This window comes from Peromyscus leucopus, chromosome 11 (genome assembly GCF_004664715.2).
Source record: "Peromyscus leucopus breed LL Stock chromosome 11, UCI_PerLeu_2.1, whole genome shotgun sequence".
Taxonomy (NCBI): domain Eukaryota; kingdom Metazoa; phylum Chordata; class Mammalia; order Rodentia; family Cricetidae; genus Peromyscus; species Peromyscus leucopus.
Window position 1 is genome coordinate 131,551 of NC_051072.1, and position 26,126 is coordinate 157,676.

At 40.8% G+C, this 26,126-nt stretch overlaps 2 protein-coding genes across 3 annotated transcripts in view; both read right to left on the reverse strand.

Moving 5' to 3' along the window:
- Positions 1-26,126, reverse strand: part of LOC114685531 (zinc finger protein 58-like) — a 127,234-nt gene that overhangs the window by 67,198 nt on the left and 33,910 nt on the right. The gene's annotated exons all lie outside the window — the stretch shown is intronic.
- Positions 3,444-18,134, reverse strand: LOC114685536 (zinc finger protein 58-like). Its single transcript, XM_028860172.2, has 4 exons — positions 18,021-18,134; positions 13,914-14,040; positions 6,986-7,081; positions 3,444-5,464 (listed from the first exon to the last, which is right to left on the reverse strand). The coding sequence occupies exons 1-4, from the start codon at positions 18,024-18,026 to the stop codon at positions 3,690-3,692; spliced, it is 2,004 nt and encodes a 667-aa protein (XP_028716005.1). The 5' UTR covers positions 18,027-18,134; the 3' UTR covers positions 3,444-3,689.

The window sequence follows — 26,126 nt, forward strand, 5'->3', positions numbered from 1 at the left end:
CTGGATTAGTTATATCAGGAATTGCAGCTCATGTTACTATGCTTGCTACTACTACGGTGGCTTCAGTGGCTTTGTCTCAATCCATTCAGACAGCACGGTTTGTAAATCAATTGTCTATGAATGTCTCTATGACATTAGAGACACAAAAAGATATTGATGTAAAAATGGAACATAAATTGAATGCTTTATATGATATGGTACAATTTTTGGGAGATAAACTCCAAAGTCTGAAAGCTAGAGTGCATTTGAAATGTCATGCTAATTATGAATGGATTTGTGTTACATCGTCTGTGTACAATGAAAGTGCAATTGGATGGGAAAAGGTTAAGGCACATCTTAAAGGAATTTGACATGATTCTAATCAATCCTTAGATTTGGCTAAATTACATCAAGAGATTATAGAAATGAGAAAGGCTAAATTGGATTTTGATGCAGTTAAAACAGCTAAAGATAATCTAGAACAATTTAAAATGGATACCACATCATTGTCATCATTTATTTCCTTCTTAAGTAGTGTTATAGCTATTGGGGCATTATCTTAGTAGACATAATTTGTTTGCCTAAAATTCTCAAGCTGATTTTGAACTCATTACAGAGATTGGGCTCATAACTCCACAGAGTAAAACTCTGCATATTCCTCTGATTCAACACCAGAGGCTGGTAGCTAAGGATGGGTAACTTTTCTTTGCCTCCTTTCAACCTAAGACAGGACGTGAATGATGAAATTCATGCTGCCATGATGGGTAAGATTGGAAGGTGATAAGAAAACACCTAAGACAGGCATGGTCATCTGAGAGATTCAAGAGTCTTAAAATAAATAAAAAAGGAGGAATTGTGGGAGCCCACAACTGGCTCAGTTTTCCAGTTTGAATCTGAAGTCTATTCTGAGTCAATAGAGTTCAAGATTGTCTGCTCCAAGGCTGTGAGAAAGTTCTGATTAGCCCACAGAGTCTCCTTGAAGGGCTGTGAGAAAGTCCTGATAAGCCCATATTAGGGAATATACTATCTAGCTAGATGCAGGCTGTTGCTGCCTTCAGTAGTACATTGAGATAGAAAATGAAACTGCCTATTCCTGGATGCAAGGCAGGATAGACAATGATTGAATGCCTGTGCTGTGCATTGTTTTACCTCTGTCCTTCAAAACTGTATATAAGCTGCCTGAAAACTGGGGGCTGTGCAGCATTGACCAGCAGACCTCTCGACTCTTTTCTGTATTCTTCATTGTCTCTACAATCCTCACACCTCTACCCAGCTACCCAGATGACTGTCAGAAGGCTATGATATTACAGGAGTCCACTCACTTGATCCCTCATGATGCCTTCCCAGGAGGATGCTGACCCTCTATAAATATTATGATGGCCAGATGCATGTGCTGTAATCATTCTTAAAACAGGTCAGTATAAATATGTCTAAAACCAAAAAGGGTTAAAATGATATTTACTTGGGGAGAATTTAATACATGTATGTTAAATGTTTTATTTAATCCCCACATTTCTTCACCTGTTGTTTCTTACCCTTAAAAACACTTTACTCTCCCTATTTGGTTGGCTTTTTCTGTGTTATTTCTTCATTCCTCTTAGTGCTCCCTCCATGTGTAGGGGTGCAGGACAGTTGACTGGAACCTGGAACACTCCAAGAATGACTGTCTCCCTCAGGAGCCATCAATTGCCAAATAGCTCCTCCACAGGGTGAGACATTGTGAGACCCTTATGCAACCATGCTTATTGTATGCTGGGGTATAGCCTGTGGAAGTGTTGTATAGGTAGCAATAGTCACAGTATGTTCAAGTGTAGACTAATTGAAAAAGGTCTTTATCCTACAAAAATATGAAGCCAGATAGTGGGGTAAATTCTGAAAGATCAGAGAGACAGAACAAGCCACAGCCAACTTCACCTTGCCAACCTCTCAGCTGATCTTGTCTCCTTAGATGGCAGGGTTCTGAGTCTTCACCCAAACGGATCTTAGCTGAACTCCTGCTCAAAAGCCTAAAAGCTTAAAAGCGTCTAGTTCCTGGTCCTCATGTCTTGCATACCTTTCTGCTTCCAGCCATCACTGTCTGGGATTAAAGGTGTGTGTCACCAAGTCTGGCTGTTTCCAGTGTGACCTTGAACTCACAGAGATCCAGATGGATCTCTGCCTCCCAAGTGATGGGATTACGGGCATGTTTACCAACATTTTCTGGCTTCTATGTCTAACTAAGCTGGTGGCTGTTCTGTTCTTCGACCCCCGGATAAGCCTATTGGGTTACATAATATATCAACCACATTCAAGCATGAAATGGTACTGACATTTCTACCAATGTTTCACTGTTCTAAAAATGATTCAACGTTTCTACTGTCTCACTGCAGACATCTATTTCTTCCTCTGACCTTTCTAACTCTATTCTCTCAGATTTCCCTGACTTTTAGCTTTAGATAAGTGTAAGAAACCTCTTTCACAATGTGTGACACAGGTATCACTTTTAGATCAGGGCCCTCCACAGGCTAATATTCTCTATACTTCGACCAGTGTGCATCTGTGTATTATTCTCTATCTACAACACAACTAATATTTTCTGGTGGGTGTTGAGAGGTGCCTGACTCTGTGGGATAAAGATAAGAACTTGGGTTCCTGACTCTGTGGCATAAAGATGAACCTTGGGCTCATTTAGTTAGTATCCACTTATTAGAATAACAACATTCAATTCTCTCTAGGTCATATCACCAAGCTGAGCTAAAGTATATTACCAAATTAATATCACATCAGTTATAATTTGTGGAATAAGCATTAAATCCAACCAGAAAAATCATTGATTACTCTCATAACATGTCTGTCATTATTGCTCTATGGGCACTGTTGTTTTTTATCTGGGGCACAGCAGCTGCACCTCATACTATCGATGCCTCAGCTGATGACTTCACCTCTTCAGCTGCAGCTGCTGCCTTGACGCTGAGGCCTTAGACTGGAAGAGCCTTCCTGTAGTTTTAACTAAGTCATTGTCTTTTATTTTACCAATAAGGATTCTGGAGCCAGATGCTGGGTGAAAACCTGCTAGCTCAGAGAGAAAAGAGTTTTTTGCACACCAAGGGGAGATGTTACAGGAGTTTAGATGACTCCACTGGGAAAAACAACAGTAACTATGCCACAGCCCAGATTTCAGATTCCAGGTACCCAGGGGACAATTTCAGGGCATGGTAAAGGTTTCAGAGAACATTTATAGTTACAGAAGAAAGAGGCTCATTAATCAAGGCAAGTTTCAAACACACTGCTTGGACAAATTGTTGGGGTTAGCAAAGAGAAATCTCTACAGCTCTCTGATGACATTCTTAACATTTTTGCTATTGGAAGTTAGATGTTCTTGCTGACATTCCAAAATGATTCCTAACATTCTCCACTATGGATTCATTGAGGTGGATAAGATCTGAATTGTTAGCAAATATTTTACCACACTTCACACACTCATGGAGTTTGAGTCAGAATAAATCATTTGATGTATTTCAAGGGTTGAAAAGGTAAACATTTTAAGACATTTGTAGGATACTTCTTCCATATGAACTATATCATGTGTTGAGTAAGCACATAAAGATTAACAAAGTTTTTGATACATTGCCCACAATTTTAGGGATTGTCTTCAGAATGAATTTCCTTTTCTTTTTTATTTTGTCTAAAGGATGAAGGTGAAGAGAACCTTCTGTCACATATTCACAGTTTTAGGGATTCTCTCCAGTATGAACTGTCTTGTGTCTCATAAGGGATGAGATATAATAAAAGGCTTTGTGACATTCTTCACACTTGTATGGTTTCTCTTCAGTATGAACTGTCTTGTGTCTCATAAGGGATGAGAGATAAAAAAAGGCTTTGTGACATTCTTCACACTTGTAGGATTTCTCTCCAGTATGAATTGTCTTATGTTTCATAAGGGATGAGAGATAATGAAAGGCTTTGTGACATTCTTCACACTTATAGGATTTCTCTTCACTATGAACTCTCTTGTGTTTCGTAAGGTATGAGAGATAACAAAAGGTTTTGTTACATTCTCCACACTTGTACGGTTTCTCTCCAGTATGAACTCCCATGTGATTCTTAAGGGATGAGAGATAACGAAAGGCTTTGTGACATTCTTCACACTTGTAAGCTTTCTCTCCAGTATGAATTGCCTTGTGTCTCCTAAAGCCTGATTGATAATGAAAGCCTTTGCCACATTCTTCACACTTGTACAATTTCTCTCCAGTATGAAGTGTTTGATGTTCCTGAAGATCCCTAGAACAGGAATATCGTTTGTCACATTGTACACAGGTATAAGGATTGTCTTCAGAATGGATAGTTTGATGTGCTCTAAAACATGCATCTGAGGAAAAACATCTGCCACACTCTTCACACTTGTAAGGGTTGTCTTCATAGTGAATTATTTGATGTCGTCTAAGACATGAAGCTGAGGAAAAATATTTGCCACACTCTTCACACTTGTATAGTTTCTGTCTAGTATGAACTACCTTGTGGTTCTTAAGTGATGAGTGATAAAGAAAGGTTTTGTGACATTCTTCACACTTGTATCGTCTCTCTCGATGAATTTTACTATGTTTCTGAAGGATTGCAGAATGGGAAAACCTTATGCCACACTCCTCACACTTGTAGGGATTGTCTTTGTAGTGAACTGTTTGATGTTGAGTAAGGTATGAAAATGAAGAAAATAAACTGCCACACTCTTCACACTTGCATGGATTCTCTCTAGAATGAATTCTTTGATGTTGCTTCAGCAGTGAAGGAGTAAAAAAAGATTTGCCACATTCTTCACACTTGCATGGTTTCTCTCCAGAATGAATTCTTTGATGTTGCTTCAGCACTGAAGGTTTATAAAAGGATTTTCCACATTCTTCACATTTGTAAGGTTTCTTTCCAGAATGAATTTTTTGATGTTGCTTCAGCACTGAAGGAGTGTAAAAGGATTTGTCACATTCTTTACACTTGTAGGGTTTCTCTTCAGAATGAATTCTTTGATGTTGCTTCAGTAATGAAAAATTATAAAAAGTTTTGCCACATTTTTGACACTTATATGGTTTCTCTCCAGAATGAATTCTTTGATGTTGCTTCAGGAATGAAGGATCATAAAAAGCTTTGCCACATTTTTCACACTTGTGTGGTTTCTCTCCAGAATGAATTCTTTGATGTTGCTTCAGCATTGAAGGATAGTAAAATAATTTGCCACATTCTTCACACTTGTGTGTTTTTTCATCAGTATGATTTTTCTGGTGTATAAAAAGTGATGAGCGAGTATTGAAGGCCTTATGACATTCCTTACATGTATAGGATTTTTCTCCAGTATGAAGTCTCTGGTGTATGGAAAGTGTTTTATAAGAACTAAGGCCCTTACCACATTCTTTACACTGGTAGGGTTTCTCCCTTGTATGAATTCTCTGGCTTTGAATACTTAATGAGTTACAGTCAATACCGTTGTTGTAATCATTATAATCATTGAATGTTGTTCCTGTTGACCAAAAATTGAGAAATGAACAAAGGCTTGGAAATAAGTTCATACTTATAATGCTTATCTTTTTCAAAGAAAATATATACTCATATATATTAAAGCATCAGTGAGAAACTACAGTGCATTTCAAAACCTACAGGGACTAAGCATAAATGATAAAATATTATAGGCAGAAATAATCTAGACTTCTACTAGAATAAGGGCATGACCAAAAAGAACCTAGACATAATGGCATAGTATTCAAAGTTTAATAGCTAAGAAAGTTGTAAGGAAATTTTACAACAGAAGTAAACCCATTAAACAGGATATGATATATGGCCAGACAACCCTGAAATTATAAGGTAACCAAGCTGAGCAAAGAGAAAGTTAATTGTGACTATATGAATTTGAGCCATCATCTAAATAGAACATTTTTATCCTCCACATAGAGTATTATTTTGGCAGGTAAAGAAGATATGCTGCACAAGAAGTAGATGGTCCCACAAAAAGATTAAATTTCTTGCTTAAAAATTTAGGACACTATTTTATGGTTTATTTTGATGAGAAGAATATATAAAACAGAATCCTCCAGCTCTGACTGGACCAGGAGGTGAGTGACTCTTCTCCCTGCCTCAGTCCTAAGCTCCAAGGCAGAATGAATGCTCTACCATTCCCACCCATTGCTGCCCCAGTTGCAGTCCAGTAGGGAAGACTCTGGCAGGCAGATCTCCCCACCAATACCCACTAGGGACCCTGCAATCTGTAAGACCCCCTCCCTCCCCCAAACCCACCCATCCCCCTGTGACCTCAGGGGCAACCTGAGACACACAATCTGAGAAATGAAAAATTCCCTTAAAGAAATTGAGGAAAAGACAAACAAAACTTAGAAGAAATCAACAAATCCCTTAAAGAAAGCAAAGAAAACAAAGGAAAAGCAATCAAACAGGTGAAGGGAAGAGTTCAAGAACAAAAATTGAGGCTGAAGCAATGAAGAAGACACAGAGCGAAGGAATGCTGGAAATAAAAATCTGAGTAACTGAGCAGGAACTAGAGAAGCAAACAAACACATGATACAGAAGACAGAATATTGGGCATGGAGGATATGCTAGAGGAAATAGATCGGTCAGTCAATGAAAACACTTCAGTCAAGAAAATCATAACTCAAGACATCATGTTCACTTTGGTATGAGATCTTTCGGCTAGAGTCTGCTCTCAAATTCTAAAACTAAATGACTCCCAGTCTGACCAGCACTGAGTTCTCCTTCCCTGAGTCTTACACTACAATGGAGAATCAACAAAGAGACAAATCTTGGAAGGCACTGCAATAGGAGCCGGCTAGTGAGTTATTCTTGGGGAAATACAAAGCTTAAGAGACATAAAGCACCAGAAACTTCTGAGAGATGAGCTTCGACAACAAAGACATGAAGGACAGACCCAAAGAATGACTCCCACAGTGTCATGTTCCAGGGTGATGGGAAAGCCTGCCTTTCTGGGGGATATTTGGACCTCAACCCTGGCCCCAAACCCCTCATTCCTACACACCTGGCTGCACGTTGGCTGCTGCTTGTCTCTTCACATCAGAAGAGTCTTGTCTTTGCTCCAAAAGTGTCACCAGGTGTGGCTTAGACACAGCAAGACCTGTTTGCAGAAAAAGAAGGAACAAGATTGTTTATGTGTTCTTTTACTTGGAATTGACATGTTCCTTCCAGTACATGGCTTATAAGGAAAGAGATGATGAAATAAATGATTGCAGACAATCAGTTCCTTAAATATTTTCTGACAGAATCACTACATTACATAAAGGAATTTACAATAACCAGATTGTGAGTTTCATTTAATGATAAGAAAAACTCAGTAAAACTGATTGTCAGGCCCCTAGGACCCATCCCAGGGACACAACCACCCAAATCGGTCCCTGTTGCCAGACAGTAGGCAAAACTCCTACTGGAAGAACCACCTCACCAAAACTCCACACTGGACCCTGCAATCTACATGCCATGCCCCCATACCCATCTGCCTGAGACCCCAACAAATTCCTGATGCATAGAAACCAAACCGCTGGCTCCCATTGGACCAAGAGAGGAGGAGATGGGCAGATGTCAAGGCAAAAATCATACAAAAACCTAAAGAGCAATACGGCATCACCAGAATCTAGCCCTCCTCCAACAGCAATAGCTGAACCTCACATGGTAGAAGAAGCAGAAGGAAGTGACCTTAAGAACAGTATCATGAAGATGCTAGAGGCCTTTCAAGAAAAAATCAAAAATGAAATGGAGGAAAAGAGAAACAAAAAATTGGAAGAAATCAATAAAGAAATAGAGGAAAAGATAAGTAAAAAATTGAGCTGGGCAGTGGTATCGCACTCCTTTAATAACAGCACTCGGGAGGCAGAGGCAGGTGGATCTCTGAGAGTTCAAGGCTAGCCTGGTCTACAAATCAAGTTCCAGGAAAGGCACAAAGCTGCATAAAGAAACCCTTTCTCCAAAAACCAAAATAAATAAATAAATAAATAAATAAATAAATAAATAAATAACAAATAAATGAAAGAGATCAATAAATCCCTTAAAGAGAGCCAAGAAATCCATGAAAAGGCAATTAAACATGTGAGGAATATAGTTCAAGACCTGAAAAGGGAAATAGAATCAATGAAGAAGACACAAAGAGAAAAAATGCTGGAAATAGAAATTCTGAGTAAATGAACAGGAAACACAGATGCAAGCATAACCAACAGAATACAAGAGATGGAAGAGAGGATCTCTGGTGTAGAGGATACAATAGAGAAAATGGATTCAGCTGTCAAAATACCAAAGCCAAAAAAGTCATCCCACAAAATATCCAGGAAATCTGGGACACCATGAAAAGGCCAAACCTACAAATAATAGGGATGGAAGAAGAAGAATACCAACTCAAAGGCACAGAAAATATATTCTACGAGATCATAGAAGAAATCTTTCCCAAGGTAAAGAAAAAATGCCTATGAAGATACAAGAAGCCTATCGAACACCAAACAGACTAGATCCCCCCAAAAGTCCCCTCGCAACATGATAATTTAACAACTAAATATACAGAATAAAGAATATTAAGAGCAGCAAAGGAAAAAGGCCAAGTGACTTATAAAGGCAAACCCATCAGAAAACACCCAACTTCTCAATGGAGATTTTGAAAGCCAGAAGGTCCTGGACAGATGTAATGCATACACTAAAAGACCATGGATGCTGGCCTAGACTAATATACCTAGCAAAATTTTCAATCACCATAGACGGTGTGAACAAGACATTCCAAGACAAAACCAGGTTTAAACAATCTTATGCACAAATCCAGCCCTACAGAAAGCACTAGAAGGAAAATTGCAACCAAACAAGTCAGATACACCCACAAAGACAAAGGCAATAGATAATCACACAGCAGTAAATCCCAAAGAAGAGAAGTACACACACACTACCACCAAAAGATAACAGGAACTAACAATCACGGGGCATTAATAACCCTTAATATCAATGGACTTAATTCACCTATAAAAAGGCATAGGCTAACAGAATGGATATGAAAACAGGACCCATCTTTCTGCTGCATACACCTCAATTTCAAAGATAGACACTACTTCAGAATAAAAGGCTGGGAAAGGTCTTTCTAATCAAATGGTCTTAAGAAGCAAGCTGGAATAGCTATCCTAATATCCCACAAAATAGACTTCAAACTAAAATCAATCAAAATGGATAGAGAAGGGCATTACATACTCATCACAGGAAAGATCCACCAAGATTGAAGTTTCAATTCTGAACATTTATGCCCCAAACACAAGGGCACCCACATATGTAAAAGAAACATTACTAAAGCTTAAATCACACATTAAACTCTACACATTAATAGTGGGAGACTTCAACACCCCACTCTCACCACTGGATAGGTCTGCCTAATTGAAACTTAACAGAGAAATAAGGGACTTAACTTATGTTATGACTCAAATGGACTTAATGATATCTACAGAACATTCTACCCTAACAAAAAAGTATATACCTTCTTCTCAGCAACCCATGGATCCTTCTCTAAAATCAAACACATACTCGGTCACAAAGCAAATCTCAATAGATACAAAAATATTGGAATAACCTCCTGTATTCTATCAGACCACCATGGCTTAAAGTTAGATTTCAACAACAACAAGGATTACAGAAAGCCTACAATCTCATGGAAACTAAATAATGCTCAACTGAATCACCAATGGGTCAAGGAAGAAATAAAAAGAGAAATTAAAGACTTCCTAGAGGTCAATGAAAATGAATATAGTACTACCCAAACTGATGGGACACTATGAAAGCAGTGCTAAGAGGAAAATTCATAGCACTAAATGCCCACATGAAAAAGTTGGAGAAATCTCACACTAGCCACTTAACAGCACACCTGAAAGCTCTAGAACAAGAAGAAGCAAAGTCACCCAGGAAAAATAGACACCAGGAAATAATCAAATTGAGAGCTGAAATCAATAAAATAGAAACAAAGAGAATAATACAAACAAAGAGGAATACATGGAACATACCTAAACATAATAGGCAATTTACAGCAAGCCAACAGCCAACATCAAAGAAAATGGAGAGAAACTCAAAGCAATTCCATTAAAATCAGGAATAAGACAAGGCTGTCCACTCTCCTCATATTTATTCAATACAGTACTTGAAGTTCTAGGTAGAGCAATAAGAGAAAAAAGGAGATCACAGAGATACAAATTGGAAAGGAAGAAATCAAACTTTCACTATTTGCAGATGACATATAATATACATAACTGACCCACAAAATTTGACCAAGGAACTCTTACAGATGATAAACACCTTCAGTAGTGTGGCAGGAAACAAAATTAACTCAAAAAAATCAGTAGCCCCCCTATATACAAATGACAAACGGTCTGAGAAAGAAATCAGAGAAACATCACCCTTTACAATAGCCACAAATAATATAAAATACCTTGGGGTAACTCTAAGCAAGTGAAAGAACCTGTATGGCAACAACTTTAAGTCCCTGAAGAAAGACATTGAAGAAGATATCAGAAAATGGAAAGATGTCCCATGCTCATGGATAGGTAGGATTAAAATAGTAAAAATGGCAATCCCACGAAAAGCAATCTACAGATTCAATGCAATCCCCATCAAAATCCCAACACAATTCATAACAGACCTGGAAAGAACAATACTCAACTTCACTTGGAAAAACAAAAACCCAGGATAGCCAGAAGAATCCTGGACAATTAAACAACCTCTGGAAGCATCACATTCCCTGACTTGAAGTTCTACTATAGAGCTACAGTAATAAAAAACAACTTGGTACTGGCATAAAAACCGTTAATGTGGACCAATGGAATTGAACTGAAGACACTAACAATACACACATGTATGAACACCTAATTTTTGACAAAGAAGCCAAAACTGTACAATGGAAAAAAGAAAGCATCTTCAACAAATAGTGCTGGTATAATTGGATGTCAACATGTAGAAGATTGCAAATAGATCCCTATCTGTCACTGTGCACAAAACTTAAGTCCAAGTGGATCAAATCTCAACATAATTCCAGTTACTCTGAACCTGATAGAAGAGAAAGTAGGAATTAGTGTAGAACTCATTGGCACTGGATATCACTTCCTACATATACCACCAGGGGCACAGACACTGAGAGCAACAATTAATAAATGGGACCTCTTGAAACCGAAGAGCTTTTGTAGGGCAAAGGACACGGTCAATAAGACAAAATGACAGGCTACAGAATGGGAAAAGATCTTCACCAACCCCAAATCTGACAAAGGCTGATATCCAAAATATGTAAAGAACTCAAGAAACTAGACATCAAAATACCTACCAGTCCTATTAGAAAATGGGCTATAGAGCTAAACAGAGAATTCTCAAAAGAAGCTCAAATGGTTGAAAGACATTTAAGGAATTGCTCAACATCTTTAGTTATCAGGGAAATGGCAAATAAAAAGGATTCTGAGATACCATCTTACACCTGTCAGAATGGCTAAGATCAAAAACACTAAAGACAGCTTATGTTGGAGAGAATGTAGAGCAAGGGGAACATTCCTACACTGTTGGTTGAAATGCAAACTTGTACAGCCAGTTTGAAATCAGTAAAGGGCTTTCTCAGAAAATTGGGAATCAATCTCCCTCAAGACCCAGCTATACCACACTTGGGCATATACCCAAGGAATGCTCAATCACAGCACAAGGACACATGTTCAACTATGCTCATAGAAGCATTATTTGTAAGAGCCAGAACCTGGAAACAACCTAGATGCTCCTCAACTGAAGAATGGATAAAGAAAATGTGGTACATATACACACTGGAGTACTACTCAGCAGAGAAAAACAATGACATCATGAGGTTTGCAGGTAAATGGATGGAACTAGAAAAAAATCATCCTAAGTGAGGTAACCCAGACTCAGAAAGACAAACATGGTATGTACTCACTCATACGTGGATACAAATGTAAAGCAAAGGATAAGCAGACTGCAACTCACAGCTCCAGGGAAGCTAGCTTGTAAAGAGGACACTAGAAAAGACACAAATATCGCATAGCGATGGAGAAATGGATGAGTTCTACATGAGGAAGCTGGGGGTGATTATGGGCAATAGAGGCCAAGGGTAGGGAGAAAGAGAGCTTAGGGTTTCGGGAGGTCCTAGCTGGATTAGGAATAGAGTGGGAGAACAAGGAAAGAGATACCATGATAAATGAAGACTGCATGCGAATAGGAAGAAGCAGAGTGCTAGAGAGGTCCTCAGGAATCCACAAAGATACCTCCACTGTAGACTACTGGCAATGGTTAGGAGGGTGCCTGAGCTGACCTACTCTGGTGATCGGATGGCCAAACACCCTAAATGTCACAGAACCCTCATCCAATGACTGATGGAAGCAGATGCACAGATCCATGACCAAGCCCCAGGTGGAGCTCCAGGAGTCCAATTAATGAGAGAGAGGAGGGATTAAATAGCAAAAGATATCGACACCATGATTGGAAAAAGTACAGAGACAACTAGCCAAACTAGTGGAAACACAAGAACTGTGAACCAATAGCTGAGGAGCCCCCATGGTACTGGTCTAGGCCCTCCAGATGAGCAAGACAATTGTTTAGCTTGAACTGTTTAGGGGGCCCCCAGGCAGTGAGACCGGGACCTGTCCTTAGTTCCTCAACCTGGCTTTTTGGAACCTGGGGCCTATGCTGAGACACTTAGCTCAGCCTTGGCACAGGGAGGAGGGGACTGGACCTGCCTCATCAGAATCTACCACACTCTGCTGACTCCACAGGGAAGACATTGCCTTGGAGAAGGTGGGAATGGAGGGTGGAGTGGGGGGAGGGAAGTCTGGGTGGTGGGAGGAGGGAGACAGGGGAATCTGTGGTTGATATGTAAAATGAATAGAAAATCTCTTAATAAAAAATAAAAAGTTGGCCAGTGGCATGCACCTGAAACCCCAGACTAGGTGGGCAAGACAGGCAGGTCCTAGGGGCTTGTCAGCCCACAAGTCCAGCTGAAATGGCAGCTGCAGGTTCAGTGAGAAACTGTTTTAAAGAATAGCCGGCCGTGGAGGCTCATGCCTTTAAAGTGGCTGTTCTAAGTGGATCAAGTTGACCTACATGGAAGCACTCATCTCTGTCAGCCTGGACTGTCCAGAGTCAAAAAGGGGAGGCAAAAATACAAAAAACAACAAAAAGAAACAAAACAAACCAACCAAACAACAACAACAAAAAACCCTGAATTTTGAAACAATTTAATTAACAAGTGTACTTGAGGTCTCATGCCATTGAATTTCTGAGAGTCCCACTGGAGTGAAGGAAAAATACACCTAACACAGAAATGTAAAACACAAAGAGAAAAACAGTGAAATGGTTCTTTATGAATATGTTATTTTAATTTTACATGTGCATTGGTGCTTTACTTGAAGGGATGTCTGTGTAAGGATGAAGTGTTAATCAAATTAATCTCTACAAACAAAAAAAATTAGAGTCAGGCATTGGGGTGAAAAACCTGAATGATCAGAGACGCAGAGGAGCAGACACAGTTACTTCCTACATCTTTGGTTCCTGGATCCTGTCTCAGCCCTGACTTACCACTTCCGGTCCATCTTTCTACAAGCCTCTGAAGCTCTGTGGTCAGCTAATGGCTAGCATCACCCTCTGACTCCAAGTAAGCTTTATTTGTCAGAACACAATCAACATGAGAGTGTCAGACCGTGTGATTACAGACAGTTGTGAGTTGCCATATAGGTCCTGGGAATGAACCCCGATCCTCTAGAAGAGCAGTCAATGTTTTTAACAACTGAACCATCTCACCAGTCCTGAAATGATTTTTAATACAACAATCTCCTTAATTTTTCTGAAAACAAAGGATATGAAAATGGATGTTGAAATGCTCCCATGAGATACCATACAAAGTGAGGAAGCTACATGTTGAAGGTGAAATAAGAATTCACTGTGGATGAGAGCCTCACCAAGGAACACAAGGTTGCTGTAATTCTCCAACATCACATCCCTGTACAAATTCCACTGAGCAGGCTCCAGGCATTTCCTCTCTTCTGCAGAGAACTCAATGGCCACATCCCAGAAGGACGGCATTTCCTGAAATAAAGATCAATGAGTGATACTGCACTTTAGTTTAATTAAAACCATTAACAATATTAAGATATTAACAGCAATAATATATTAATGTAAATATATATAATATAAAGAGAATAGAGACTGGTCCTAGAGGCAAGCCTAGTACAACAGAATGGACAGAGTAGATACATTAAGAACTGCTGCAGCCGGGCGGTGGTGGAGCACGCCTTTAATCCCAGCACTCGGGAGGCAGAGCCAGGCGGATCTCTGTGAGTTCAAGGCCAGCCTGGGCTACCAAGTGAGTTCCAGGAAAGGCGCAAAGCTACACTGAGAAACCCTGTCTCAAAAAACCAAAAAAAAAAAAAAAAAAGTACTGCTGCATCTCCTGTAAGTATCCCTCAGGGATATGTTTTCAGAGAATCAGACAAAACTGAAAATTGGTGGGAAGGCCAAGCCAGATGCAAAGGGAGGACTGGATTCCTGATCAGGTTCCTAACATTAGTGATCTTCCATTCAGAGCAGCCTATGTCCTGACTAAAGACATAGTGCTTAAAATACACATTATACACATCATCAAGTACCAACTCCTAGATCTCCATCCAGGCTCTATACTTGCATATGTGTGGCATGAAAGACTCATTGATTTTTGCCTTCATCCACCATATATTGCAATATATAACTCAAAAAGTGGAATAAACCATGAAAACTGTGGAGACCAAATGTAGTATCTGCTTTGAAAACATGAATTACATATTTACAATTGAGACTTCAAAATACTAACACAAGCTTTGCCTTTTATATTAGATGTCAAGCTGTATTAGTGGATTTTAACACTCCATCTATTGCTTCTGAATCTTCTTAAAGTACCAGTGGTGGAGTGTAACCCATGAAGATTTGGGACATGCACACTCATACATTTCACTTAATTTCATATAGAGAGTACAAAGAAGAACACAATGGAATGCAGATTTTCAAAAGGATGGTCATGAAACAACATACACCTTTCAAACTAAACATGCTGATGCATTTGATAATGACTATGGAGGACACTATGGCAGCCACGTTTATTACCTGAATTGACAATGTAATGAAAATCTGTGCTGCTCAGTTTTATTCCTTGGATATGTGTTTGACCCCTGTTCAAACCATGCAATGTCTCTCCACGGCCTCTGACATAGTCATGTAGATCAATCAACATAAACTGAACGTCCTCACCCAGCACCCCTCCCCTCCAGAGTTTTCCAGATATGACATGTCTAACACAGCAGGGTTCATGCATGAGTTGTAAGTACAAGGAACTCCCTCCCTCACACTGACATTAGAATACAATGAAAGACGCCTGGGAAGAAAGAGATAGGACTGCTCAACAAGGGGACCTGAACTGAACCTGTGAAGAGCAGGAACCAACATGAGCACTTTGCTTTACTGGTTGGACATGGCAGTGCCCATGTGAAGGACAGGGAGGAAGTGGTTTTGTTCTGGCTCACTGTAAGAAGCATCTGCACACAGTGGTGTAGCAGGAATCTTAAAAGTTCTTATTAATAAAATCAAACCCGAGACAAGTTATTGGGGTCCATGCTGGTAGATCAGAGAGACAGAACAAGCCACAGCTATCTCACCTCGCCTGATCCTCAGCTGGTCTTGTCTCCTCAGACTGGAGGCCTCTGAGTCCTCATCCGGAATGGGTCTCAGCTGAATTACTGCTCAAAAGCCTGAATGCTTAACCAGCCAAAATCTTCTAGTTTCTGGTCCTCACGCCTTATATATCTTTCTGATTTCTACCACCACTTTCTGGGATTAAAGGCTGGCTTTCTGGGATTAAAGGTGTGTGTCACCAAGCTTGGCTATTTCCAATGTGGCCTTGAACTCACAGAGATCCAGAGGGATTTCTATCTCTGGAATGCTAGGATTAAAGGTGTGAGTGCCACGTTTTTCTAGCCTTTGTATCTAGTGGCTGTCTGTTCTCTGACCCCCAGATAAATTTATTAGAGTACACAATATTTTGGGGAACACAATACCACCACACAGTGGAACCTCTGGAGTAAGGACAGGGGAAGGTATCCCTGCTGCAGCGGCAGAAAAAAAAGACCCAGGAATGTAACCAGAATAGCCACATCAGTCAAGAACTGCAGAATGGAAATGAAGAAATAATGGAGTCTCCGATTAGATATGAAAGGAGCAAACTGGAAGAAATCAGTGAAACCAGAAGAAATCAGCATCAGGTCATAACATTGACAAACAGATTAAATTACAAAAAGAATGAACAATCACTACACACAGAATGTTTAAGCAAGGCAATGAGAATTCTTCCTCACATAGTAAATGCTAACAATTATCTAATCTCCAAAAGCTAATGTCTTCAACAACAACAAAAAAGCATGTTAGTGAAAAACCATTAAATTACATGTGAAATGTGTCAACAGACGTTAATCACAAATAGTTCTTAAGTCAGCAATGTGCTGATTGCATGGATTTCTCATGGCGCTCACTGTAAGAAACATGAACGTAGAAAGTGTTTCTCATGACCTTGAATTAAATGTTTTCTGTAGCAGGAATCTTAAAAGTTCTTATTAATAAAATCAAACCTGAGGCGAGTTTTTGGGGTCCATGCTGGTAGATCAGAGAGACAGAACAGCCACAGCTATCTCACCTCACCGGATCCTCAGCTGGTCTTGTCTCCTCAGACTGGAGGCCTCTGAGTCCTCATCCGGAATGGGTCTCAGCTGAATTACTGCTCAAAAGCCTGAATGCTTAACCAGCCAAAACCTTCTAGTTTCTGGTCCTCACGCCTTATATATCTTTCTGATTTCTACCACCACTCCCTGGGATTAAAGGCTGGCTTTCTGGGATTAAAGGCGTGTCACCATGCTTGGCTATTTCCAATGTGGCCTTGAACTCACAGAGATCCAGAGGGATTTCTATCTCTGGAATGCTAGGATTAAAGGTGTGAGTGCCACCATTTTCTAGCCTTTGTATTTAGTGGCTGTCTGTTCTCTGACCCCAGATAAATTTATATAGAGTACACAATATTTTGGGGAACACAATACCACCACACATGAATACACACATTCTGTGAGTTCTTCCTCACCCTGCTGACCTGACAAAAAAGCCTGGCACTGGAACCCAATGCCATGAGAGTTTTTCATCTGTTCCTAGAGACCCTGCTTATGGACTAGCTCAACACTTCAAGACAAGATCAAGACATGTTGACACAACCACTGTGGTCCACCCGACAGAAAGGATGGAAGACCTTTCAAAGTTAAGAAAACCCAGTCCTTAAGTGAAGCCTGGAGTCAGCTTCTCCAGTTCCCATTCTTCCTGCAGAGGGTCTGTGTGTGTGTGTGTGTGGGGGGGGGGTGTATGTGTGTTCTCTCACCCCGAGTCAAAGCTTCTCTGTTGCACCGGATTCTGACAAATCTGTTGACTGCTTCCCGAATTTCCAACATGGGACTTTTGTTTCACCTCGAAATTTTTCTCTCTTAATTCTCTGACTGGCAGAGATCACAATCATAACCTCAAGACTGTTACACTAGCCCAGTCTACAGAGTTCAGGAAGGACCAGACCCCGTTTGCTCTACAGATTCTGAGAAATCTGACAGCGTCCATGTGAGAACCGCTCAGCTAGAGAAGCATGCTTCCCCACCAAAGCTGCTCACTGAGCTCCCAGCTCCACCACAGGAGCAGGCAGTCAGCTGAGCATCATTAGTTTGCAGTCCTGGACTCTGCACTATCATCTACTCCGCGCTACCAGGCAGCTCTCCCGTCCCAGAAGCCCGAGGCAGACTCGGGTGGCAAGCGGCGACCTAAAGAAATTACTTAAGACACAGTCCCTATCGCCCCCTCCCCAGCCCTAACCTGCAACCTCACGTGACCCAGCCAATTCAGCACAGAACCCCCAAGGCAGCTTCTTCCGCCCTCCCACCCAGCCCAGGTCCGCTCCCTCCAAGACGGACCCCCGCACCCCGCACAGTGACTCAGGCTGCGCTGCACCCTGGACCAACCTCCATGTCAGAGACGCAACACAGACGTACAGCAGGCAGGACTCTCGCCCAACTTTGGGAAAACTGCTAATGTGTGGACTGAAGTCCAGAAGAGAATTTCCTGGATGGCTTACCGTGACGTCATAGTGCTACAGACTACATTTCCCAGAAGTCAATGCGCAAGAATTCATGGAACCAGGGCATGAAGTTTTCTCCTATTGTGGATTGGATTCTGGCCCCTTGTAGAAGAATTTTGGAGGAAGAAGCCCAGTCAGCAGGACATCTCTGGGGCATGAGCCTGGTGTTCACCTCCAGATCCACAACATAAAAAGTATGAGTGTGAGTCGAGCCTTTGACAGAAATATTAGCCCTGTAAAATTTCTGGCCCATATTTTGTAATTTGAATCTTACTACAGCGTTTAAAAATCATGTTGACTCTGTTTTACTTTAAACTAAGGAAGCAATACTGTAGCAGGAATCTTAAAGAGTCTTATTAATAAAATCAAACCCGAGCCAGGTACTGGGGTCAACGCTGGACAATCAGAGAGACTGAACAGGCCACAGCTTCCTCACCTTGCCAGTTCCTCGGGTGATCCTCAGACTCGATGGCTCTGCATCCACATCCAAAATGAATCTCAGCTGAACTGTGATGCTGGAAAGCCTGAAAGCTTAGCCAGCCAAATGCTTCTAGTTCCTGGTCCTCACGCCTTATATACCTTTCTACTTTCTACCACCACCTGGGATTAAAGGCTCACTTTTTGGGATTAAAGGCGTGTGTCACGTTGCCTGGCTGTTTCCAATGTGGCTTTCAACTCACAGATATCCAGAGGGATTTCTGCCTCAGGAATGCTAGGATTAAAGGCGTGTGCTACCATTGCCTATCCTCTATGTTTAATATGGCTGCCCTGTTCTCTGACCCCAGATAAGTTTATTAGCACAATATTTTGGGGAACACAATACCACCACAAAATGCTGTGGTGATATTGTGTTCCCCAAAATATTGTGTACTCTAATAAATTTATCTGGGGTCAGAGAACAGACAGCCACTAAATACAAAGGCTAGAAAATGGTGGCACTCACACCTTTAATCCTAGCATTCCAGAGATAGAAATCCCTCTGGATCTCTGTGAGTTCAAGGCCACATTGGAAATAGCCAAGCATGGTGACATACACCTTTAATCCCAGGAAGCAAGGCTTTAATCCTAGGGAGTGATGGTAGAAAGCAGAAAGATATATAAGGCGTGAGGACCAGAGACTAGAAGCATTTGGCTGGTTAAACATTTGGCCTGGTTAAGCTTCAGGCTTTTGAGCAGTAATTCAGCTGAGACCCATTCCGGATGAGGACTCAGAGGCCTCCTGTCTGAGGAGACAAGACCAGCTGAGGATCAGGCAAGGTGAGATAGCTGTGGCTTGTTCTGTCTCTCTGATCTACCAGCATGGACCCCAATAACTGACCTCGGGGTTGTTTTTATTAATAAGAACTTTTAAGATTCATGCTACATCTGGCGCCCAACGTTTATGTTACGAATTCATGAAAAAGCTGTTTGCCTGTGGCCTTGTGAGCCCCAGCTCAGGCCCAAGCTACACTCAGGCGGTTGTGGTGGCGCACACCGGTAGGATTTGCTGAAGGAGACAGAGGCAGTAGGATCCCGAGTTTGAGCTGGCCTAGGAGGCTTGGGAGAAGCTTTGGCCTGGACTGAGCCACAAACAGTGGTGGGACCATGGAAGCAGTGGCTACTGCTCCACGTTGCCAGCTCCTTCTCATCGTGTTGGTGACTACGGTGATGCTGCTACCTGGGACGAAGGGTTTACTGCTGCTGATTCAGAGAAGAATTGCCAGGACCATCGTGTTACAAGAAAGCATCTGCAAAGGTCAGTTTGGAAAAGTTTGGCAAGACAAATGGTGGGGAAAAATTGCTGTGAAGATTTTCTGTTCTAGGGAAGAATGTTCATGGTTCCGAGAGACAGACATTTATTTATCAGACTGTGATTGCTCCAAACCACAGAGGAGGCACAAAAAAAAAAAAAAAAGTCTGCATGGAACCATGACCACACCTAACAGCAACTTTGAAATCTTCAAAAGGACTATGGTAAAGCCATTAAGCTGATTAACACCACGGAAAGATCTGCTTTGGACTACAAACTGCTTAGGACAATTTTGAGATGGCTAGCTGAGATGATCCAGCCTGACAGACTACTTGAACAAAGACTTGAAACAAGCCCTGAACTTTCCTTTTATGCAAAGACTGGACAAATGATACAGGACTTGACAATTAACCCAAAAAATTTCTTTTCAAGATTCCCTAAAGATGTCTTCACCCCTAGAAAGCAAAAAGAAAAAGAGAATATAGATATGAGATAGATCATGAATCTACTCTGAGGAAAAAGATAAAGAAATAATAGGATAAATAGGTAGATCACTGAATCTACACTGAAGAAAAAGGGGAAGATACAAAAACGACAAAAGGTAGACTAATGAATCTATTATGAAAAGAAAAGAGAAAGAATATGGATATGATAAGATAAAAAGGGAGATTATGGAATCTACTTTTAAAAAGGAACTACTTGTTTTAAATAAGATAAGTAATGAAAATTTTTTAGTCTGAGTTTACCAGATGTTACTGGACTGGACATTGTTAATATATATAATGGAGTTTTTTGTCTGGATCTGTCAAATGTTAATGGACTAGACATTGTTAATATAATCTTGACTGTATATTGCATATGCTTATTGAAGATAGTTTTTCTTGTATTAGTTATAAGCTTTTTTAATTTTAGACAAAAAGAGAGGAAATGTGGTGATATTGTGTTCCCCAAAATATTGTGTACTCTAATAAATTTATCTGGAGTCAGAGAACAGACAGCCACTAAATACAAAGGCTAGAAAATGGTGGCACTCACACCTTTAATCCTAGCATTCCAGAGATAGAAATCCCTCTGGATCTCTGTGAGTTCAAGGCCACATTGGAAATAGCCAAGCATGGTGACACACACCTTTAATCCCAGAAAGCCAGCCTTTAATCCCAGGGAGTGGTGGTAGAAAGCAGAAAGATATATAAGACGTGAGGACCAGAGACTAGAAGCATTTGGCTGGTTAAGCATTTGGCCTGGTTAAGCTTCAGGCTTTTGAGCAGCAGTTCAGCTGAGACCCATTCCGGATGAGGACTCATAGGCCTCCAGTCTGAGGAGACAAGACCAGCTGAGGATCCGGCGAGGTGAGATAGCTGTGGCTTGTTCTGTCTCTCTGATCTACCAGCATGGACCCCAATAACTGACCTCGGGTTTGATTTTATTAATAAGAACTTTTAAGATTCATGCAACAAAATGCACTAATGTGGGAATGAGAAGTACCTTTTAAAATGATTTTGAAACCAGCCGTCATCTGTCAATCCTTGCTTCTAGCTGCTCTGCGGTTTCCTTGACAAATGGACCAGAGTTGATGGTCTGGACTGGGAAATTTAAAGAGACCTTGCATCTAAGTAAAAAGGGAAAGTCAAAACAAAACAAAATGAAACAAACACATGTGAAAGTATTTGAGTACAAAGTCGCCTTTGTCTGAATATGCTGTCCTACGAATAAGTAAATAATAAATAAATAAATAAATAAATAAATAAATAAATAAATAATCCTGTTCCTCTGCACTGACACTCTGTGTGAGCCATACATGGGTCTGACTCCACGGCTTTTAAAAAGTTTTGTGAGAACATTGGCATCTCTACAGTGTATTGATGAGGGACACAGTGACTGTATAATCACTGAACAAAGTTAAATGTCCAGCTCTCTGACACTTACTTGCAAAGATCTCCCATAATCCATCTCAGGAGTTTTCCACCTGTACTTCTTTCCTTGAAAACTTTCAACTAGTAATCTCTGAAAGCCATTTAGTTTTTGTGAGAGCCCTACTAGAATTTTACCAGTGTCTCCATGGTTTTTCACAAACTCAGGTCCATATTCATCACCTGTGTACTAGAAGCTCATGCTTACCTCCCTAGTGAAGGGTCACTGGTCCTGGGTCATTCACTCAGGACTGAAGCACAGATAGTTTAAACTATCTAAACAGTCCAGTTTCCTATAGTTGAGTCAGGAGTACATGGTGGGGTTCCAATTCCACTTAGTGATCACCATGTTCCATGAAGTGTGACCTCAGAGGGACAGTTAGGAGGGACACTGAACATCTGACCAGTTATATGGTGAGGCTGTTCTCTTTAATAGTGCTGCAGAGAGTCATGGTGACCTCCAGGGTGCACTTCCTGTCTACACATCTAGTACAATGTAGACAGTGCTGTCATGTTCTACTGTCTTGGGACAGTGTCAGCCCCATCACACAGTTTCCTTCTACTTTGGGTGCTGACCCCAGAGAAACTTTCCTAGAAGTACAGTTTTGAGCCTGAGCTTCTGCAGTGGTCTTCAACTTGCAAATGAAATTGCACTTTCACCAGACAGAGACTCCACGGATATGCTCTTGGTTCAGAGCACAATTAGGTGTGGTCAGTATGAAGTGCCAGGTTTGTCCATATTGGAGTTAATCTCCCTGACAATTACAGCTGATTTCACATGGTCTATAACTTTAAAGTCACTGTGGTTTAGAATGAGAATGTTACCTACAGGTTCATACAATAGAATGCTTGGGCCCCAGTTGGTACATCTTGTCCTGATTCCAGTTATGTTGAACATTTCTCAGCCCTATAAACTTCTTCCACGTACATGGATTCTGCTGTTCATCAACCATGTCTTAATGCCTGAGGGACAAACAATTTTCCATATTACCCCTCCATCTTGTTTGCAGTCTCAGTTTCTGTCTGCACTCTATATACTGTTCATCCTGTTACATAGAAATATATTGTTCAGTAGCTTCAATATAGTTTCCTACTTTTTGCAATATCAGTCATTTCCTGTGGAAATTTTTGCAGTTTGGGTACTTATACATAAGGCTATAACTTGACGTGTATTTCTGTAGTATAATGCCAGCGTCTAATTTGTTTAAGACAAAACAGTCATTATTTCCATAACCACACACAAGAGACCTTCCTATCAAACTGTAGGGACACATGTGGGCCACATGACAATGTGTAATGTGACTAAGTAGGTGTGGAGCAAGTCTGTGGTGATATTGTGTTCCCCAAGATATCATGCACCCTAATAAATTTATCTGGGTCAAAGAACAGAACAGCCACTAGACAGACATAGAGGCCAGGAAATGTTAGCACTCACACCTTTAATCCTAGCCTTCTGGAGGCTGAAATCCATCTGAATTTCTGTGAGTTCAAAGCCATGGTGACTCATGCTTTTAATTCCATGAAGTAATGGCAGAAAGGTGTTTAAGGTGAGAGGACCAGGAACTGGAGCTGGTTAAGCTTTTAGGCTTTTGACCAGCACAGCTCAGCTGAGAGGCATCCAGTCTGAGGAAACAGGATCAGCTGAGGAAGTGGAAAGGTGAGGTAGCTGTGGCTTTCTCTGTTTCTCTGATCTTTCAGCATTCACCCCAATACCTGGATCCAGGTTTATTTTCATTAAAGAGACTTTTAAGATTTTTGCTGCACAAATGAAGTGGTATTGTGTTCCCCAAAATATTGTGTGTGGTGGTATTCTAATTGTACTGAAATGTGATTTTGATTGTATGTTAATAAATAAAGTTGCCCGGGGGTCAGAGCTATTAGAGCCATAGACAAAGTGTGGCGGTGGTGGTACACGCCCTTAATCCCATAGATCTCTGTGTGTTCAGGGATACAGCCAGCATTGGAGACATATGCCTTTAAGACCTAGGGGGCTGTACATTCAGACAGTGACGAGGCAGTCACGTGTTTGGGTTTACAACCAATGAGAAGGCAGAATGACTATGGAACCAACTGACACACAAGGAAATAACTCTCTTTTGGGAAGCTGGGACAGCAGGAGGAAGGGTAAGATTTTAGCTCTGAGCTCTGACCTCTTGACTTTCTCTTTTACATTCTTTCTGTGTTGCTTATTTAATAAGACAGTTGGTTACATCTACATCTGGTGCCCAACGTGGGGAGAATCCATTAAAAACCGCTTGGCTTGGCGGCAGGTCCACTTTCCCGCAAGGGCGGCAGGTGGCGGCAGGTGGCGGTTGGCTTCCTAGCCCGGATCTAGGTCTGCTTGACCTCAGACTGGACTAACTGTGAGCTGCTTGCTTAAAGCCGGTGTTACAGGTGTTACAAACAACTCAGACCTGCCCTGCCAAACAGGGCCTTGCCTGTAAAGCCAACACAGGTGGTCGGAGCTTAAGGAAACCAGACCCAAGCCTTGACTCGGCACAAGAGGGAACACATGGCTGGATTTAAGCATTGGCCGGTTATGCTTTCTTGTGCGTTCTCTCTCTCTCTCTCTCTCTCTCTCTCTCTCTCTCTCTCTCTCTCTCTCTCTCATTACACCTCGGACACTAGGTGGCTGTTTTGAAAATCCCCTTGGATTTCTACTGTTCTACGCAGATTTGGTAAGTCATAACATATCAGATATTTTAAAGGAAACTCTAAAAGAGAATTTTTCCACATTAAAAAAAATGGGTTTTATGCGTACATTGGAAGAAAATTGGGTTTTGTTCGAAATTTTAGGCAGTCTGACAATGGAACAACTATATGAGATTAGCATTGGTGGAATTATGCAATTTATCACTATGCTAATCCTCATTTTAATATTTAAAAAGATAGTCAATTTAAGTGCCAGAATAACAGCTTTAGAAGAACTTGTTAAACCTGTAAAAATTCAGACAGAAGAAATTAACAGTGAAGTTGTTTCAAGTCTGGATCATAAGGTTACAGAAAGAAAGCCTGTTTTCACACAGTCACCCTTAATTTATCCTGTAACCGTACAGCAGATGCCTGATCAAATGGCTACACAAAATACCTGGGCTCCAATTGAACTGATGGATTTTAAAAGGTTTAAGGAGGCAATAGTATCTTATGGCATGCATTCCCCATATGTAAAGCAAATGTTAAACTCTTGGTCAACATATAATAAGATTGTACCACAGGACTGGCGGGACCTTGCACAAGGTGTTCTGGAACCCATCCAGAGACTTCAATTTCTGACCTGGTTTAAGGAGGAGGCTAAAAACATAGAAAAACAATGGAGGGATAAAGGAATACAAGTTTGCCAGGATCAGCTTATTGGAGAAGGCCAATATGCTTCAATACAAACACAATGTTTATATGATGTCCAAACCCTAATTTTATGTTGAATGGCAGCCTTGAATGCATGGGACAGAGTTGAGGAACCAGGAAAAAAATCTAAGTCATTTATAAAGGTGATGCAAGGCCCAAAAAAGTCTTTTACAGATTTTTTACAAAGACTGGCTTCAGCAGTAAAGAGAATGGTCTTGGATCAGAAGCTGGTAAGGCAATAATTGAATCTTTGGCCTTTGAGAATGCGAATGCAGCATGCAAAAGAATAATCAGGCCATTAAGTGCAAGATCTGCACCTATGGAAGATTGGATTAGAGAAACAATTAATGTTGAGGCTGATGAACATGATGATACGTGGGTAGGAGTAGTAATTTCAAAAGGTTTGAGGAGTGTTAGATGTTTTGGATGTGGAAAGCAAGGACATTTGAAAAGGGACTGTAGACAGGTCATTCCGAGAAACAATGTTTCTTCAAGGAACAATGGCAACAGAATGCCCCTTCCTTCTGGAGTATGCAGAAGGTGTGGTAAGGGAAAACACTGGACCAACAAATGTAGATCAACAAAGGACAGACAGGGTAATCCTTTGCCTCAGTCTTCGGGAAACTCCCAGAGGGGCCTTGCGCAGGCCCCCATTGCAAATCCAGTTCAAACCTTTCCTGCAGCCATAGAAGAAATCCCTGCTCTGAGCGATTAAATAACCAAATGTCTATTGGAATAAATCATGCTGGTCAGGATGATGAAACAGAGAGAATAGAAAATTCAGGAGAAAACATAAAGAAAATTTTTTGGCAAACTTCTATTAATGAACAAAGACCAAAATTAACGATAAAAATAAATGGTGTTTTGTTGTCTGGTCTGGTAGACACAGGTGCAGAAGTTACCATAATTGCACCAGAATTTTGGCATCCAAGTTGGCCTCTTCAGGAGGTAAACATTCAACTGTTAGGAATTGGGACATTATCTCAGGTGAAACAGAGTGCAAGAT